The 16,038-nt window shown below is 39.3% G+C and overlaps 2 protein-coding genes across 3 annotated transcripts; one reads left to right on the forward strand and one right to left on the reverse strand.

Moving 5' to 3' along the window:
- Positions 1-1,407: 1,407 nt before the first annotated feature.
- xpnpep1 (X-prolyl aminopeptidase (aminopeptidase P) 1, soluble) lies at positions 1,408-14,021 on the forward strand. 2 transcript variants are annotated; one of them, XM_085277458.1, is made up of 20 exons: positions 1,408-1,558; positions 2,688-2,812; positions 3,157-3,220; positions 3,715-3,819; positions 4,232-4,324; positions 5,028-5,171; positions 5,453-5,548; positions 6,281-6,362; positions 6,704-6,914; positions 8,029-8,118; positions 8,211-8,261; positions 8,562-8,620; positions 10,596-10,673; positions 10,763-10,834; positions 10,911-10,971; positions 11,109-11,178; positions 11,661-11,834; positions 12,564-12,640; positions 12,831-12,929; positions 13,751-14,021. In XM_085277458.1, the coding sequence occupies exons 2-20, from the start codon at positions 2,696-2,698 to the stop codon at positions 13,868-13,870; spliced, it is 1,863 nt and encodes a 620-aa protein (XP_085133584.1). In that variant the 5' UTR covers positions 1,408-1,558; positions 2,688-2,695; the 3' UTR covers positions 13,871-14,021. The 2 variants fall into 2 exon arrangements, with proteins under 2 accessions (XP_085133584.1, XP_085133583.1); XM_085277457.1 differs by lacking the exon at positions 1,408-1,558 and adding an exon at positions 1,962-2,446.
- Positions 13,629-15,216, reverse strand: LOC146572969 (uncharacterized). The gene is made up of 3 exons (XM_085277460.1): positions 15,019-15,216; positions 14,841-14,937; positions 13,629-14,664 (listed from the first exon to the last, which is right to left on the reverse strand). The coding sequence occupies exons 1-3, from the start codon at positions 15,122-15,124 to the stop codon at positions 14,325-14,327; spliced, it is 543 nt and encodes a 180-aa protein (XP_085133586.1). The 5' UTR covers positions 15,125-15,216; the 3' UTR covers positions 13,629-14,324.
- Positions 15,217-16,038: the final 822 nt, after the last annotated feature.

The following is a 16,038-nucleotide window of genomic DNA, read 5'->3' on the forward strand; positions in this document are numbered from 1 at the left end:
TACTACAGTCTAAATATCAGGAGAGCAAATCAAATATGATACACTAGGTTTTAAAGTGTTACGGGAGAGAGGTAAAATGATCAAATAATCCAGAAAAAAAAACACAATACGCAAAAGTTTAAATTGGTTTGTCATGGAGTGTAATAAACATTTGATCCCCAAGCAAAACATTACTCTGTGAAAAAGCACAGCAGTAGCTGTGGGGTGGCTGTAGCTCAGGAGGTCATCTCCTAGTCAGGTTGGTTGCTCTAGTCTGCATGTTGCTCTCTGATGCAGAGCAATATTGTGTGACAGTTAGAAAGCACTTACGGTACATAGAAAAACAAAGCAAAAAGTGCTTGTTTAAATGGGTGAATGTGAAGTTATGTAAAGCGCTTTGAGTGCTCAGAGTAGAAAAGCGCTATATAAGAACCAGTCCATTTACAATAAAACATATGTTGTAGTTGGTCAGCAGGTTTGCACACATCTCAGGGGAGAGTTTTACCCACTCTTTATTTATGTTTTTTCAGGGTTCTGTACCCATCAGTAATCTATTCAGGAGTATGTATCAGACAACCAGCCACATCTAAGCAAACAAAATTTTATAAATAAAATTTTATTCCATGTGAAAAGACAACAGAAAATGTAACAAACAAGACTGTAAAAATTATTTTTCTTCTTTTTCTTGTATTGGCTACTTCTTTTAGGGCTCACCGCAGCTGATCATCGGCATCTGTCTTACTTAGTGACAGTACCTCACGCTATCCCTAGGATCTCTGTTCTCTGTCACTACATCCATGAATCTTCTCAGAGGTCTCTCTTTTCCTCCTGCATGTCAGCTCCATATTCAATATCCTTCGTCCAGTATGTCCACTATCCATCCTTAGCATACCCAAATAATTACAACTTTGTCTCCAAACCACTCAACCTGAGCTGTCCCTCGGATATACTCATTTCTAGTCCTGTCCTTGTAAAACACTACCATCACTCTTGCTTCTCTGTCACAAATCACCCTGAGATTCATCTCCAAACACTCCACCCTGTGCACACTCCATTCTTCAACTTTCTTGTACAAAGATATAAAAAAATGATAAAGATCGATCATTTAAATCCATAAAAGAAATAGAAATCTTTAAAACTAATAATAAACAAATACAAATTATTAGAAGCCACAACTTAAAACCAAAGGAATTGAACTAATGATATATTAGATGCAGGCTGATCATCGTGTATATTTGTGTGCTTGATTCAGTTCTCTCACATGTAGCCTTTCACTTACTTTACACACTTTGATTCTTTTCGCACTCTCAGAGATCTACTGCGTGGACACAGTCTTAAATATTAATGAAATGGTATTTCGTTTATGTGTTTGCAGTAGAGAGCGCATGAATTATTCACAGAGGAAGAGGCGAGTCTGGATCCCGCTACGTCTACTGGAAGAAGCTACAGTCACGTGACCACAAACGTCAACAACGAAATGGCAGCCTCCTGTTTTGTAAATTAACACAAGGTCCGAGCTGGTTAAAAGAGCGCTTCGATTTTAAATCTGAGTGTCGCATTTTCAAGCCGAAACCACCGGGTGTGTATTCAGCACTTCACTGGCTGCATGCGGGGGGCTACTTTACCGTTTTATGGTCGCTAGCTGCGGATTGAAATGCTAGCGTTTTGTTTCAAGGCGACTCAGCGCGAGTACAGAAGGCTGTGGACTGTTTTCAAAACGAGGAAAACGACCAGTCCGCCCACGCCTGTAGTATTGTCTGTCACGAAAGCTGCGAGAAAAGCGCTTCCTTTCAGCTGTAAAGCTGGATAATTAGCTAGCAACTTTCCTAATATTCCACCGGTGTGTTACCACACCCACATGTAAATCCATCGCCGATACTCGGAATGAATTAGTTATTTGTGTGTTCTGTTTGGCCTTTTCAAGGAAAAAAAGTGATGCCTTAATGGAAACAAAAGTCGGCTACAGACTCTGCGTTTGTCTGTTTTATTACTTTTTAAAAACACACTCAGATACAATAATTGGATTTTATTGAGAAAATTAACTAGCTAGTGGTTCAGATACTGAATGCAGCTGATTCATTTCATGCCAACTTGTAAACAACAACCGCACGCTGAGCTTCTAGCCAATAGGAGACCTCATCGATGTACAATACTGCTACCTGATTGGTCGGTTTGTGGATTCTTTTTACACAGCCTCACACTCACTGCGGAGAGTGATGGGGGAATCCACTGCTGTAGGTGATTATTGTGGTACAAAGGGTCACACAAATGCCACCTCAACCCAGTCAGCTTATTCTTTTAATATTTAACTCTGACTTCAGTAACAGTTGCTTATTCAGCATACTGCAGCAGAATAAAGGTCCAGGTGTGGCCTGTGACTTTGAGCTCCACGGGAATAGTTTGGTAGGTTGTCGTCAGTCTGTTCAGTTTCAGTCATCTGAATTCAACATGCCATCCGAAAAGTCAGGTAATCTCTAAAGAACCACATCTGTGTTTTGGAATTGTACCAGACTATCTGATTACCTATTGAGTACTGGTGTATCAGTGTTTTTGGACACTGATCTGTGCTTTGACAAGAAACTAGAGCCTATCTTATGATGCATTTTGAGATTGCTTTTTTTTAAACTATGTATGTTTAGATTTTTTATTTTTTTTTTATTTTAATGTTTTTCTTGACTTCTTTCAAACATATCTCCTTTGCCATTCAGAAAAGGCTATGTCTCCAAAGATAACTGGAGAGCTGCTCAGGCAGCTCCGTCAGGCAATGAAGAACTGTAAATACTTCTCTGAGCCTATACAAGCCTACATAATCCCATCTGGAGATGCACATCAGGTAAATCAAATCACATTTACTACAATAAATATCTTTACACAACCCGTTAGCAAGACGCATGGAAAATCTCTCAGCTGCTCCTCTTACTTCTGTCCCTTCTCTAATTTCCCTTCTCACTGTGAACTCAATTCACTTCTTAATTCACTTTAATTTACTTCTCATGGTCTTGTCTGACCTTTGCAACTGATTGTAGCCCTTTGCTCATTACACTTCCCTAACCCTGCCCTTTTCTTCATGCACATGACTAGCAGCGATGGTGGCAATTAAAATGTTTGTTGGGTGGATGGCCACTTCACAGTGATTGTTAATGAAGCTGATTTCTCCCGTGTCCCTGTGACTTTCAGAGTGAATACATTGCACCGTGTGACTGCAGACGTGAATTCATCTCTGGATTCGACGGCTCTGCAGGTTTGTATTGCTTGTGCATGATTCCCATTGCACACTCAAGTGTAGGTATAATCAAACATTTTCACTGCAAAAAAATCTGGAACATTTGATAACTCAGAATGATATTTGATATCTCTCGTTCAGACTTGTTTGTTAAGGGTAAAGCAGAACAAAAAACACCAGTGCACCTAGTTTCATGTTGAAAAGTAGTTTTCTTTCCCATTAAAGGCTGTGAACTTTCAAGAAAGGTGTTGTTTTTTTTTTTTGTTTTTGTTTTTTTTTAAACGTAAGAAAACACTGTGGAAATCTGGCCTTTTGCCCTGACATAACCACAGTTTTACACGAGACAAGAAGAATTCACTCTTTCTCAGGCTGCTTGTTCACTGCTGTCATTTCAGAGGTATAAACCTTATATGTTGCTTCAGAGAAATGAATAGATATGCTTTTTGTACAAATAAAGCCAAGTAGCCAAAAGAAAGTGCTGAACAAAATTTCTTCCATACTTTGCCATTCAGGCACAGCCATCGTTACAGAGCAGCATGCTGCAATGTGGACTGATGGCCGATACTTCCTGCAAGCCAACCAGCAGATGGACAACAACTGGACCCTGATGAAGATGGGTAATGTCCACCTTGGTGTTTCAGTGATGAAAAAATCTCTCTCTGTTACATAAAGTACAAACACCAACGGATCTTTTTTCTTCTCATTTAAAAAGTTAAATTTAACTACATGCGCTTTTAAAGTTTGAGGCTCTCTAATGGAGCAGCTGCACAGGCACAACATGGACATTTAGATCTATCACAGCATGAGTAATAAGGCTTGAGTTACAGCTAGACAATAAGTCAGAATGTTTATTTATTCTAAGACTGGAAAAAGTGTCCCAAACTTGAGTTTAGACACTATTTGTGTCCGCACCGAGTGTAGACACTCATACATTTTAGTATTCCATCTTCCACATTGGTATGAGTCATTTATATTATACATTCACATGTCTTGAAGGTGTCATAAACTGATTTTAATAATCATATACAGGGCTGAAGGAGACGCCCTCACAGGAAGACTGGCTGATCAGTGTTCTTCCTGAAAACTCAAAAGTGGGAGTAGATCCTTGGATCATTGCTGCTGGTAAGCTACAGTATCATATTCATGTTAGTTCAGTGAATTAGCATTGCAAGCTTTACTTGGAAAACCACTCATGCTGCAGTGAGGCAACCGAGGCTAAAGGAAATATTCCAGTATGCAACAAGAGTGCATGATTTGAACATTTCTAGCTCATCTTATTAGATTTTAACTTGCACAAAAAAAATGGAGGAATTCGTAAGCTCTCAGACAAATACACTTGCATTTTGTTGTAGAGTAGAGGCAGCCTGCAGCGTCTCCACTTCAGACCCACAAATCACCCTAAATAAATAAAAATTCAGTTAGGATCTGTATAATCAGAAGAATATTGTTTACAATCGATAGCCATTTCTTTTTAACTTCAAATTTATATCAATAGCACAGTATAGAAGAGCACACATGGTTGACAACAGATAAGACATCATCTAATACCCACATGGAGATAAATAAAGTTATCTGAATTGTCAAAAACCGAATGAAAGGACAAATTTGGGTGGATGTGGGTTGCCATGCAGCTTGCAATAACTGTAAGTAGGTTAATACGACTTAATCAGCATGAGCTTCATGAGATTAGCTGGTTGGACTTTGAAACTATGCGTGCTGGCTGATATTACTGCAGAGTGTGACTCTGTTGTCCATATGAAGTAACACTATGGTTTTTTTTAATTTGGTATTTGTGCTTGTTAAGAAATCTCATATTGTGTTTCAGACCAATGGAAGAACATGTTCAAGGCTCTGTCCAGTGCTGGCCACTCGTTGGTAGCAGTGCAGGATAACCTTATCGATGCCGTCTGGCCGGACCGACCAGAAAGACCCAGCACACAACTCCGTAGCCTGGGGTTAGACTTCACTGGTCAGTGCAATTAAATAGCATTAAAACCATTTTACATGTAGCCTCTTTTTATTTTTAATAGTAGCTTATTAAGTGTTCGTCTGGTGTGGGTTTTTTTTTGTTTTTTGTTTTTTTTTTTTTTTTTTTAAATTAAAAAAATTGTGTAATACTTTTAGAAATCCACATAATCTAGACACAGTTTAATGGCCTTTTTAATTACGTTTCCAGTCTTGAGTAACTAGATGTATAGGCATTGTATGAAACAAACTTGTGTCTTTGTGTGTTATTTATGCTTTGTGTAGGTATTTCCTGGCAAGACAAGATCACAACGCTGCGAGCCAAGATGTCAGAGAGGAAGATCACCTGGTTTGTTGCAACAGCACTGGATGAGATTGCGTGTACGGTTCAGTTTTCCTATCCTGCTCCTGAGTGCAGTTCAGCTAAGCTCTTCAATGTGCATGATTTAAATATTACTGTTCGGTACATGATAACAAGTAGAGGACACATGTGCGAGTGTCCCTTTAGATCAGTGGTTCTTAACCTTGTTGGAGGTACCGAACCCCACCAGTTTCATATGCGCATTCACTGAATCCCTCTTTAGTGAAAAATAAAAGGTGATTTTTTTTTTTTTTTTTCAAATTCAAGGCATAGATGTATTTTTTTATTGGTGCACAAAATGAACTGTACATGTCATGGTGGAGGCTCCGCTGAACCCCTGAGACCGACTCACCGAACCCCTAGGGTTCGATCGAACCCAGGTTAAGAACCACTGCTTTAGATTCAAGGATCTCAGCGTTCACCGTGCTTTATTTGCTCTTGTTTCTGATTGTCCTGTTTATTAGATGAAGACTTATTTTGATTGTCAGCAGGTAACATTTAGGGCTGGATGGCTTCAACCAGCAGATTATAGTTGTAGATTATAGAGATGAAACCTGTAAGGATGAATGACAGTTCAATAATAACACTGATATTTTACACCACCCACTTCATACTGGCTCATTGTTTCATGAGAATGAAAGTATTCATTGCTATGTGATGCATCATAATAGAAGGAAGAATAGGGTATTTCTTTTTTTTCTTTTGTTTGTTTAATTTTTTTAATCTGTCATCTTATCGTTTTGTTTTCTCAGGGCTTTTCAACCTTCGCGGGGCAGACATTGAGTACAACCCAGTTTTCTTTGCATATACCATTGTGGGAATGAATACAATAAGGTGACGTCCAGTATAATGCATCAGTGATTATGAATTTGGACAAACAGTGCTTTACTGTAAAACTTAGACAGTAGTTAAGACATCTCTTAGACAGTGAGAGATGTCAGAATAACTGAAGTGCATTTTCATTGTGTTTAGTGCAATCACATCTGTTAGTGCTAATGAAAGATAATTGTATGCAACCAGATTGTATACTATATGTATTGCGATATATACACTGTATGTATTTAGTAGCTAGTTAAGGGCACATCCAGATTACACCTCCCAAAGCCAGAGGAACAGGGTTTCCTCCTGTGTTAACCATTTCACTTTTTCACTCAGCAACCCTTTCCTCTCTGCAGGTTTTTTGTGGACCTCAAGCGTCTTTCTGACCCTGCAATGAGAGAGCATCTGCAGCTGGACTCCCCTAGCAAACCTGAGCTCAGTATCCAGACATTTCCGTATGAGTCGGTCTACACTGAGCTCCAGGCCATCTGTGCTGCACTTGGCCCAAAGGACAAAGTGTGGATTTGTGATAAAGCCAGTTGTGCTCTCACACAGGTCATCCCTAAGGTGAGAGAAATGATTAATCAAGAGGGAAATCATTACTTGAGTCACTGCTAAATTTGTAAGTTTGCTCCCTTATGAAGAAGTGAACGTGCTGTAATTCATGTGGTAGTTTCATTTGAACAGGAAGAGACAGAATATCGACTGCAAATCCAAAACAAACACGTTACATAAAAGTTATAAACTGATTTTCATATCAGAGAGTGAAATAAGTATTCAATCCTCAAGCAGAACATGACGTAGTCCTTGGTGGAGAAATCCTTGTTGCCAAGCACTGAAGTAAGACATCCTTGCCAACCACCCATGAGGCAAGGTCTTACATGGAGCTGCAGACAAAGGGTGGTTGAAGGTCATTTTGTATATTGGCCACTTCTGAATAATCGTACCAACAGTTCCAGGCTCATGCAGGTCTAAAATCTTGTCTTTGGCATCCTTTAAAAGCTGTTTGGTCTCATAAATTCAGCAGTGATCGTTTCCTCACTGTAGATATAAATAGTTCATGTTTAGAGGCTCATCGTTGGCTTCTGGTGTTCACAAAAGAAGATTAAAAAAAACCCCAAAACAAGCTGGATTGCATCTAGGTCGTGTCTGTTTACACAAATATGAAGAAGTAGTATCTGCTTTAAATACCAGTGGTTGGTAAAAACATACCTGAGTACTTTATGGCTCAGGGGTTATTTGTAAATGTCAGAGAGTTTTTACAGTTTAGAAAAATATTGCCTGTCTGTTTCCTCGTACCTATCAGATGACACATTCTCAGATTATAGGGTCAGATTTTTTTAAAACATGCTATGTTTTAAATTCTCAGAAATAGGACAGAGACTTATAAGATTACAGACATTTAAGTGTCTGGTAGAAATACTCATTTTCTCACCTGCATTAGCAAGTAAAACTTGAAAAATATATTGTAACTTTAGCAAAACTAACAACTCTTAATATGTAACATGAATCTGCTCTACCCGATGTGAAACTGGTTCATTACATTTATAAAAATACAGCAAAATACAATAAATATTTCTCATTTAGTATGAATATATTTAAAAAAATAGTAAAAGAGCTGCATGTTTAATGTTTTCTCCTGATGTTTTTTTTTTTTGTTTTTTTTGGGGGGGGGGTAAAGACTCACCGATCTCCAATTCCCTACACTCCACTCTGCCTCGGCAAAGCTGTGAAAAATGCCACAGAGATTCAAGGCATGAAAATGGCACATGTAAGAATCACTGACCCCTGAAATATGTAGTGTAAAACATATTAGTGTGTCTAATATTTTTATAAACTGTGTGTTTGTGCTTTTGCCAACAGATCAAAGATGCAGTGGCACTTTGTGAACTCTTTGCTTGGTTGGAAAAGGAGGTATCGTATTTTTTTTGTTTTGTTTTTTTAATCTTATTTTCATGCATGCATCTCTGGAATTTTCAATTCTGGCTTCAATTCAATTGAATTCAGTTCATATAGCACCTAATCACAACAGTTGCCTTGTATTGTAAGGGAAAGACCCTCTATACACATTTTCACTTACTCCAGGAAACACACGTTTCATTTTTTTTCACTGTGAGTGTAGGAATGCTATGGTCACATGACATTTTGTCATGAGCTTTAACGTCTTCCTTGTTGTCTCCTTGTTGAGTTTCACATGCGTTGGTTTTTTTACAGATTCCAAACGGCAACGTGACTGAGATATCTGCTGCTGATAAGGCAGAAGAATTACGTAGGTGTGTTTTGTTTTGCTTTTTTGTTTAACATAACGTTGATCAAGCTCATCCAGTTTAGCTTCAACAGCTTCCTTCTTGGAAAGGATGTCTTTAAAAGATGCTGGTGCAGTTCCAATCTGCATCCTCCCTCATGTGCAACTGAAAAGGTTTTTAATTAAATGGTAAGGTAAAAATAGAGCACAAAGCCGTCTTTACCAGAAACGGGAACCTCTGTCTGCCATCACATGGATGGATTAAGATCACTTATTGTCACTTGTCTGAAACTGGGCCGATTAGGTTTTAATTATAAGCAAGCGGTTACAACTGTATTTCTAAAATGCATTCACTTCTCTAAGCTCTTTTCTTTATGGAAAACTAAAATATAATCACAATACGAAGCCCCTTTCAAAACAAGACAAGTCGTGTATAAATATACATATATGATGCAAAACAGGTGCACCTTCATTGAATGTCGTTAGTGAACCTGTACTGATGCAAACTTACGGTGCAAACAAAATCACACAAAAATGTGAAGGTGTGCACTGTGGCACGCTGAAAAGAAGCAGGAAGCAGAGTTTCTGTTAGATGTTTACTGTGAGCTCATCACTTCCATGGCTGGTCCGTCACTTTATTGTCTCCTAAAACTTAAGTTTCTTGTGTTCTGTGACGGTTTTGTTTATTTGTTTTGTGAGCCTTTTCTTTTGCTTTTTATTTCTGTTGTTTTGTGTACTTTTTATTTTTTTAGCATTTTTTCTATCTGTTACGATTTACTTACGTTTCAGTGTGCTTGAATTCTCTCGGTCACTGTGCGACCTTGATAATAGTTTTTTTTGGGGGGGTTTTGTTTTTTCCTTTAAACCCACTCAGATGTAAGGCTATTTGGTTTGAAGCCCCTTGTGTAAACTTGCAGAGTAAAAGTGTGCAGAGCACAGAATGGTCACAGCTCCCTCTACTGGACATAGGAAGAAAACAAAGTGCTGAAGTTCTGGTATTAATCTTAACCTGGTATTAAGCTTTTGCAATATTTTTATCCCTCTGGGGTAAAAAGGTGAAAGTGTCATATGTCATTTAAAAAAAATAATTTTTAAAAAACTAATAAATGGCACATTTGCCTTTTCTATAGTAAGCAAAAATAGTGCAAATATGGGAAACAAACTCCCACCAGGTGCTAGCAGGAAGTGCTGGAAGCAGGCGGAGAAGTTGTTATTGATTAAAATGTAGCTGTTTGCTGTATAACATCAAACCCCGATCATCTCAATCACATTAAAAAGAAGAAATTTGTCTGTTACCACTTAACTGGTTCTCAGTCATCCAGGTCATCGTAGTCAAAGGAGCTTGCACAGAAAAGCGTCTGGACTTCTTTAAGTTGCTTGAAGACGTTTCACCTCTCATCCGAGAAGCTTCTTCAGTTCTAAGGTCAAATGGTGGAGAGTCCCAGATATAAACCTAGTGGGAGTTTCCCCCCACAGAGGGACAAAAGGACCCCCTGATGATCCTCTAATCACCTGAGCCAAGGTGTGAAACTGGGCGTGGGTCCCAATCAGCCAGAGTTTCGGGTGTGTTCATTGTGAAACCTGGCCCCACCTTATCATGCGAATTCCTGAGGTCAGATGGCCCAGGATGTAAGTGGGCGTTAAGGCGTCTGGGGAGGGAACTCAAAACTGGATTATAGATGGCAGAGAGTTGGTGTCGTAAACCCCCGCCTCTGTTCAAAGATGGTCGCTCACAGTGGACATAGATGGCTTCTTTCACTCCTCTTTCAAACCATCTGTCCTCTCTGTCCAAAATGTGAACACTGGCATCCTCGAAAGAGTGTCCTTTATCCTTAAGATGCAGGTGGACTGCTGAGTCTTGTCCTGTGGAGGTGGCTCTTCTGTGTTGTGCCATGCGCTTGTGAAGTGGCTGTTTGGTCTCTCCAATGTAAATATTTAAAATATTTCTCATGGTATAATTATGGCTGTCATTAATGCTTACCATTTTCTTGCACTTTTCTCAGTCAGCAGAAAGATTTTGTGGGTCTCAGCTTCCCAACAATTTCCAGTGTTGGTCCACATGGAGCGATCATACATTACAGGTTAGTTTGCAAATAAAAACTGTATTTGTGTCATTTTTGTTAATTCATAGTTTTAGCTTGTATCTGTGATTTCATGTTTTTGCTTGTAGACCACTGCCTGAGACCAACAGGACCCTCACCGTAAATGAAGTTTATCTCATCGACTCTGGAGCTCAATACGTGTAAGTAAGGTTGTTTTTAAATGCTGCAGAGCAGATGTCTTTAGGATAATCAGTTACCTCTTTACGTCTTTTGCAGTGATGGAACAACAGACGTCACACGTACCATGCACTTCGGGACACCATCTGCTTTTGAGAAGGTAAGTTTGTGCGATTGCTCAGAATATTTCCTGCCACCGGTTAATTTAATTGAATTACACTTAGGTTGACTCAGTGCTGTTTATTTACAAAGACTATTATATGTATCTTTGTAATATGTGTGCTATTTTCCTCATAGGAATGCTTTACCTACGTACTGAAGGGACACATAGCTGTCAGCGCTGCCATTTTCCCCAATGGAACAAAAGGTGCAGCACTCGGCTCTGTCGTTAAGACTATGCTGATGTTGTTTTCAGTACACGGATGTTAAAAATGACGATTTTACACCAAAATAGCTAACAAAGTTCCAGATGACTCACGGTGATTAGTACTTGTTCTGTCTATTCAGGAATACAAATGTTTTATTTCTACAAGATAAACATTTTGTCGCTCATAACACGGGCATCTTTTTGGCCAATCAAGCTTGTTTACTTACAATCTTGAACTGTGTCTTACGCCAAAGGAAGAACAATCGTGTTATGATTATATCGCGTAAAAAGCCGGAAGCTGTCACCCTGCCAGGGGACATGGAAGTTTGAAATTATTACCATAGGTGCATCTACTAGTAGGCTAAGAGTTACCACTGGCTGCCACCAGTATTTTATGATCATACACTCAGTATTTTAACATGCACAAGCAGAGAAGTAAAAGACCTTTGACATTTTGATCTAAACCTCTATTCCTTTACCAGGCCACCTCTTGGATTCGTTTGCCCGTGCAGCCCTGTGGGAGTCTGGGCTGGACTACCTCCATGGTACAGGTCACGGGGTGGGCTGTTTCCTCAACGTTCACGAGGGGCCTTGCGGCATCAGCTACAAAACCTTCGCAGATGAACCGCTGGAGGCCGGCATGATTGTCAGCGATGGTATGATCTACTGTATAATGGATCATAAAATGAAGAATCTGTTGCATTTGCAGTGTTTACAGAGCAGCTGTTCGATTAATAAATGTCCAGTTATTCAGAGAAACCCCAGCAGCAAATTCAGGAAAGAGCTAAAACAATAAATACCGTGAGTACACTGGAAATGAAACAAAGTCAATAATTAATTGACTTTTTCCATTAACCTTCTATTTTCTTTTCTGTGATATAATACAGTCAAAAACTGCTACATCATTGTATCTCCTCTGGAGATATCTGCTTATCCAAGTAGTGTACAAGTCAAAAGAGGAACCTGTAGTTTTTCCAGAGATTGAAAGAAAATCTTATAAAAATATCCAAATTTAACCTCCTAAGTACCCGAACTCTTTCATGGCATGCATTTTTTTCTTTCTCTTTGCTATTTGGGCTGATTGGGATGAATGTAAAAACAAAGAATTACGTGTTTGTTTGTTTTTTAAAAAAAAAAACTGACTTTTGTTTCTGAGAAAAAACGGATCCACATATCAGGACATTCACTTTTTGATAGATTAGTGGCAGTCTAATGTCCTCGTAAGTGGATATCAGGCACTTGTAGAGCAAAATGTAGTATTTTAGTCTAGAAAACCCAAAATGTGATGTCCACATGTGTGGACGCCACGTCCTAGGAGGATAAGTCTACCAAAGCTCAGCTGGCTATAATTTGTGTGTGTGTGTGTGTGTGTTATTTCTTTGTAGAACCTGGATACTATGAAGATGGATCTTTTGGCATTCGTCTGGAAAATGTGGTCCTCGTTGTACCAGCTAAGCCCAAAGTACGTGTTAAAACGGGTCAAATGAATGTTCAGAAATGCAGTAGATCAAACATACGACTTTCTTTTTTTACACATTCTCTAAATATCTATGAGTCGTTATAACCATTAAGATGTTCTTTACTTTTAATTATTTGTATCAAAATAATGAGATGAATTAATCTTGTTTTTGTTTTTCTGTCTGTATGTGCAGTACAACTACAGAAACAGGGGTAGTCTGACATTTGAGCCTCTCACTCTGGTTCCCATCCAAGTGAAAATGATGAATACAGAGCTTCTCACTCAGAAGGAGGTAAGGTTTTGGTACTCGGATAAAAAGAAAAATCTGTATATGTATACTCGGAGTAGGGTTGTTCGATATAACGATATATTTTTTACGCAATCGTTTGTTTCGTGGTGTCGCAAAATGAACTGTTTACTCTTTCTCTTACATTGAATATAACCACACTACAGACAGACAAGCGTTTGTTTTTATGCGTTGTCGTTAGCAACCACCGTGTGTCCGCTTGTTCCACATAAACCTTTCACAATAAAGCTCAAGATCCTGTTGAGACTTTTCAAAATAAACTGAATCACGTGAAAGATGCAGAGTGTTTACTGATGGGAAGCAAAAAAGAGCCGCCAGGTGCTAAAAAATAAACCTTAGACTCAAACGTTAGAACAGGCTTTTCCCCGCAGCACGCCATGTAATAAATACTCACAAAAAAAATGGCGGCTGTTACAACTTATGTCTAAAAATGTATCGTTTCATGCATCGGTTAAAACACTCGACTCCAGATACACGACGTCCAGCTGGAAACACTTAACGCAAGTCGAGCTGCCCGAGCTTCACAGAATTTACAGAAAATGTTACATTTTTGTGATTTATATCGTTATCGGACGATAGATGTCTTAATATCGGGATATGAGATTTTGGTCATATCGCACAGCCCTAACTTGGAGTTTATCACAGTTATATATGTGGTAAAAACTTCAAATTCTGCACATCCAGTATTATCAGCTTTTTATTCTGTGCAGTGAAAATGAACATTCTCAGCTTGCAATGTTATTGAAATCCTGTATTACATTATGCCTTGTATATGTGGTTTGACTCTTGGCTCTCCTCTCCTGCAGCGGGACTGGGTGAATGAGTACCACAGGAAGTGTCGGGAGGTGGTTGGAGCAGAGTTGGAGAGGCAGGGTAGGCAGGAGGCATTAGAGTGGCTGATCAGAGAGACCCAGCTGATCATCTGAGGACCATGATCATTTTGCCCAGGATTACTGTTGATTGCTCTGCAGTGATAAACGTTTGTATTTTCTCATGTTTCTCCATGTCTCGCACCCAGCTTCTTTTGTAAAGCACATTACATCAGCAGTTTTATTAAAGATCTGTCAAAAGCAAGAAGCACTTTTATATCCTTACTGTTTTGTGAGGGGAAATAACTTCTGATGAACTATTAGCATATATTGAGTGTTCATGAAACATGGAATACATTATTCAGACTCTTTTAGAGCAAAAGAAATCTACAGTAGTAGTAGTTCTGAGTAGTGTATCACAGACTACTGAATCTAGGTTGTACAACTGATGTAGTGCCCTTCACATCTTGGTGAGAAGTTTTCATACACATAGCTGGAGGTGTCAAACTTCAAACCTTTCAGACTGAGTCAAGTGCCTCTAGCTAATCTTGTTAGAACTGTTTCCCACCCTCTAAAGCTGCATGTAAAATATTGGAGTGTCCAGGACGACACCACTTTTAGGATCACTGGCGAACTCTTGAAACGAGTGAGACAATGAGAGCACCTGTTGCTCCTCTGGTACGCCAATGGCTTTATTGGCTCCCTCCTCATCTTCATCCTTCCCTCCTACGGGCAGCGGGTTACTGTAGATGTAATAGATCCGGGAGTTATCCTTTGGTGCCTCTGGTTTCCTGAAGAAGGTGAGAGGGTTGATGAAACTCGTCGATCTCTTCACTGCTTTGACTGCCACGGGATCCTCCAGCTCGCCTCGGGTCACTGCGCTCTCGTATAATTGTGCTCTTTTTGACTGCCTGTTGAACAAAGCAGTAGTAATTACACTGACATGTAACTTTACTTTGGATTACCTGGTCACTCTTTAAGATTATCAGTTTTAATTTAAACAAATACACAATTTCATTCAGCTGTTACCTCAATTAAACTAGGAGTTGCACATATCTATAAACATGCTTTAGTCCATTAGGCTCACCTGGAACGGTTGTAGCAGACGGTAATGCAGTACAAGCCAGTGATGGAAAGTATACAAAAGGCCAAAGTGATCATCACAAAGTTAAACACTTTGATATCTGGGTGGTAGAAAGCAAAGGGAAAAACGGTTAAACTTTATGATAAGAGTTCTGAGAAATTAACAGAAGAACATTACGTACCAAACAGGCCGGAGCTCATGTTCTCGTCTTGCTGCTCCAAAGCTGCGGTCCCGTTCAGGTGGAGGTTCACTGCCGTCGGCACTCTGTCTTGTGCGGATTCACTCATGTTGCTGCCACTGACATCCAAAACAAGGACTCGAGGCTGGGCTGTAAAACTCTTTTCATTGGTTTATTGAAAAAAAACTCTGCCCATGTGACTGCAACAGCTTGAGTGAGTCTTTGTGGAGACCCCCCCTTCTTTGTCAGCCCTTGAGCTGGAGACCCCCCTCTTCTGCCTCTCTGCTACTCTCCCTGTTTACTGCTCATTATTCTGTTCAGGTTTCTGGGGGACACTGAGGGGAGGGAGATGCTGATCCCTTTATACTGTTTGTAATAAGCTCTGGGTGATGACCCAGAACCAGTGAGCTTGATTCAAGCTTCCACCACTGAAAGAGGAAGCAACGCAATTAAGCAAATGAAGTAATTTTTTATTGTGCAGTGCAGTGAAAGCATGGTCATTTATAGCAGAATATATATATATAGCTCTTTTGTGGAAGGATGATTATTATACAAAAGGTGCTTTACAGTTTTTACTAAATAAAATTGCAAGTGTTTCAAATTGCATTTTGTTACCTATTTAGCTTGAATTTGTAAGCATTTAGACATAAAAAGTCAAAGAAATAGTGGCAAAGTTCTGAGAGTCCTTCCTTACCTTCAAAAGTCAAAGATAATCCTTTTTTCTAATATAAAGAGAGGAAATAGCTGACTTTTTCCTCTCTCTATCGCTCTCTCTCAATAATTAGCAAATTAGAAATTCCATCTTACTTTTAATTAAATCTGTAAAGATATGTTCACATCATAGACTGTACGTAAAAGATGCATGGCGCCACCCACTGGTTGTTAAAAGTTAAACAAGTGTTTTTCCTGTTACCATGTCTGCTTTTTGAAAGCAGGCACCATAAGCATGGGGCAGAAACGGAGGAGCGTTGCACATTCAATGGTTAAAGAACATTTAGTGCTTCTGAGGTATAGGTACAAACT

The sequence above is a fragment of the Mchenga conophoros genome, linkage group LG6, assembly GCF_057382185.1.
Source record: "Mchenga conophoros isolate Kocher_MC1m ecotype Shallow Benthic linkage group LG6, M_conophoros_male_GT1.1, whole genome shotgun sequence".
NCBI lineage: Eukaryota > Metazoa > Chordata > Actinopteri > Cichliformes > Cichlidae > Mchenga > Mchenga conophoros.

Bases quoted from the DNA above. Each gene is read 5' to 3' on its own strand.
- xpnpep1 (XM_085277457.1), top strand. From the start codon at position 2,248: ATGCCACCTCAACCCAGTCAGCTTATTCTTTTAATATTTAACTCTGAC. The intron at 3,221-3,714 runs GTTTGTATTGCT...TTTGCCATTCAG, and splicing joins TGGATTCGACGGCTCTGCAG to GCACAGCCATCGTTACAGAG. The intron at 5,549-6,280 runs GTACGGTTCAGT...TTGTTTTCTCAG, and splicing joins AGCACTGGATGAGATTGCGT to GGCTTTTCAACCTTCGCGGG.
- LOC146572969 (XM_085277460.1), bottom strand. From the start codon at position 15,124: ATGAGTGAATCCGCACAAGACAGAGTGCCGACGGCAGTGAACCTCCAC. The intron at 14,938-15,018 runs GTACGTAATGTT...TCTACCACCCAG, and splicing joins CATGAGCTCCGGCCTGTTTG to ATATCAAAGTGTTTAACTTT. The intron at 14,665-14,840 runs GTGAGCCTAATG...TTTGTTCAACAG, and splicing joins GTCTGCTACAACCGTTCCAG to GCAGTCAAAAAGAGCACAAT.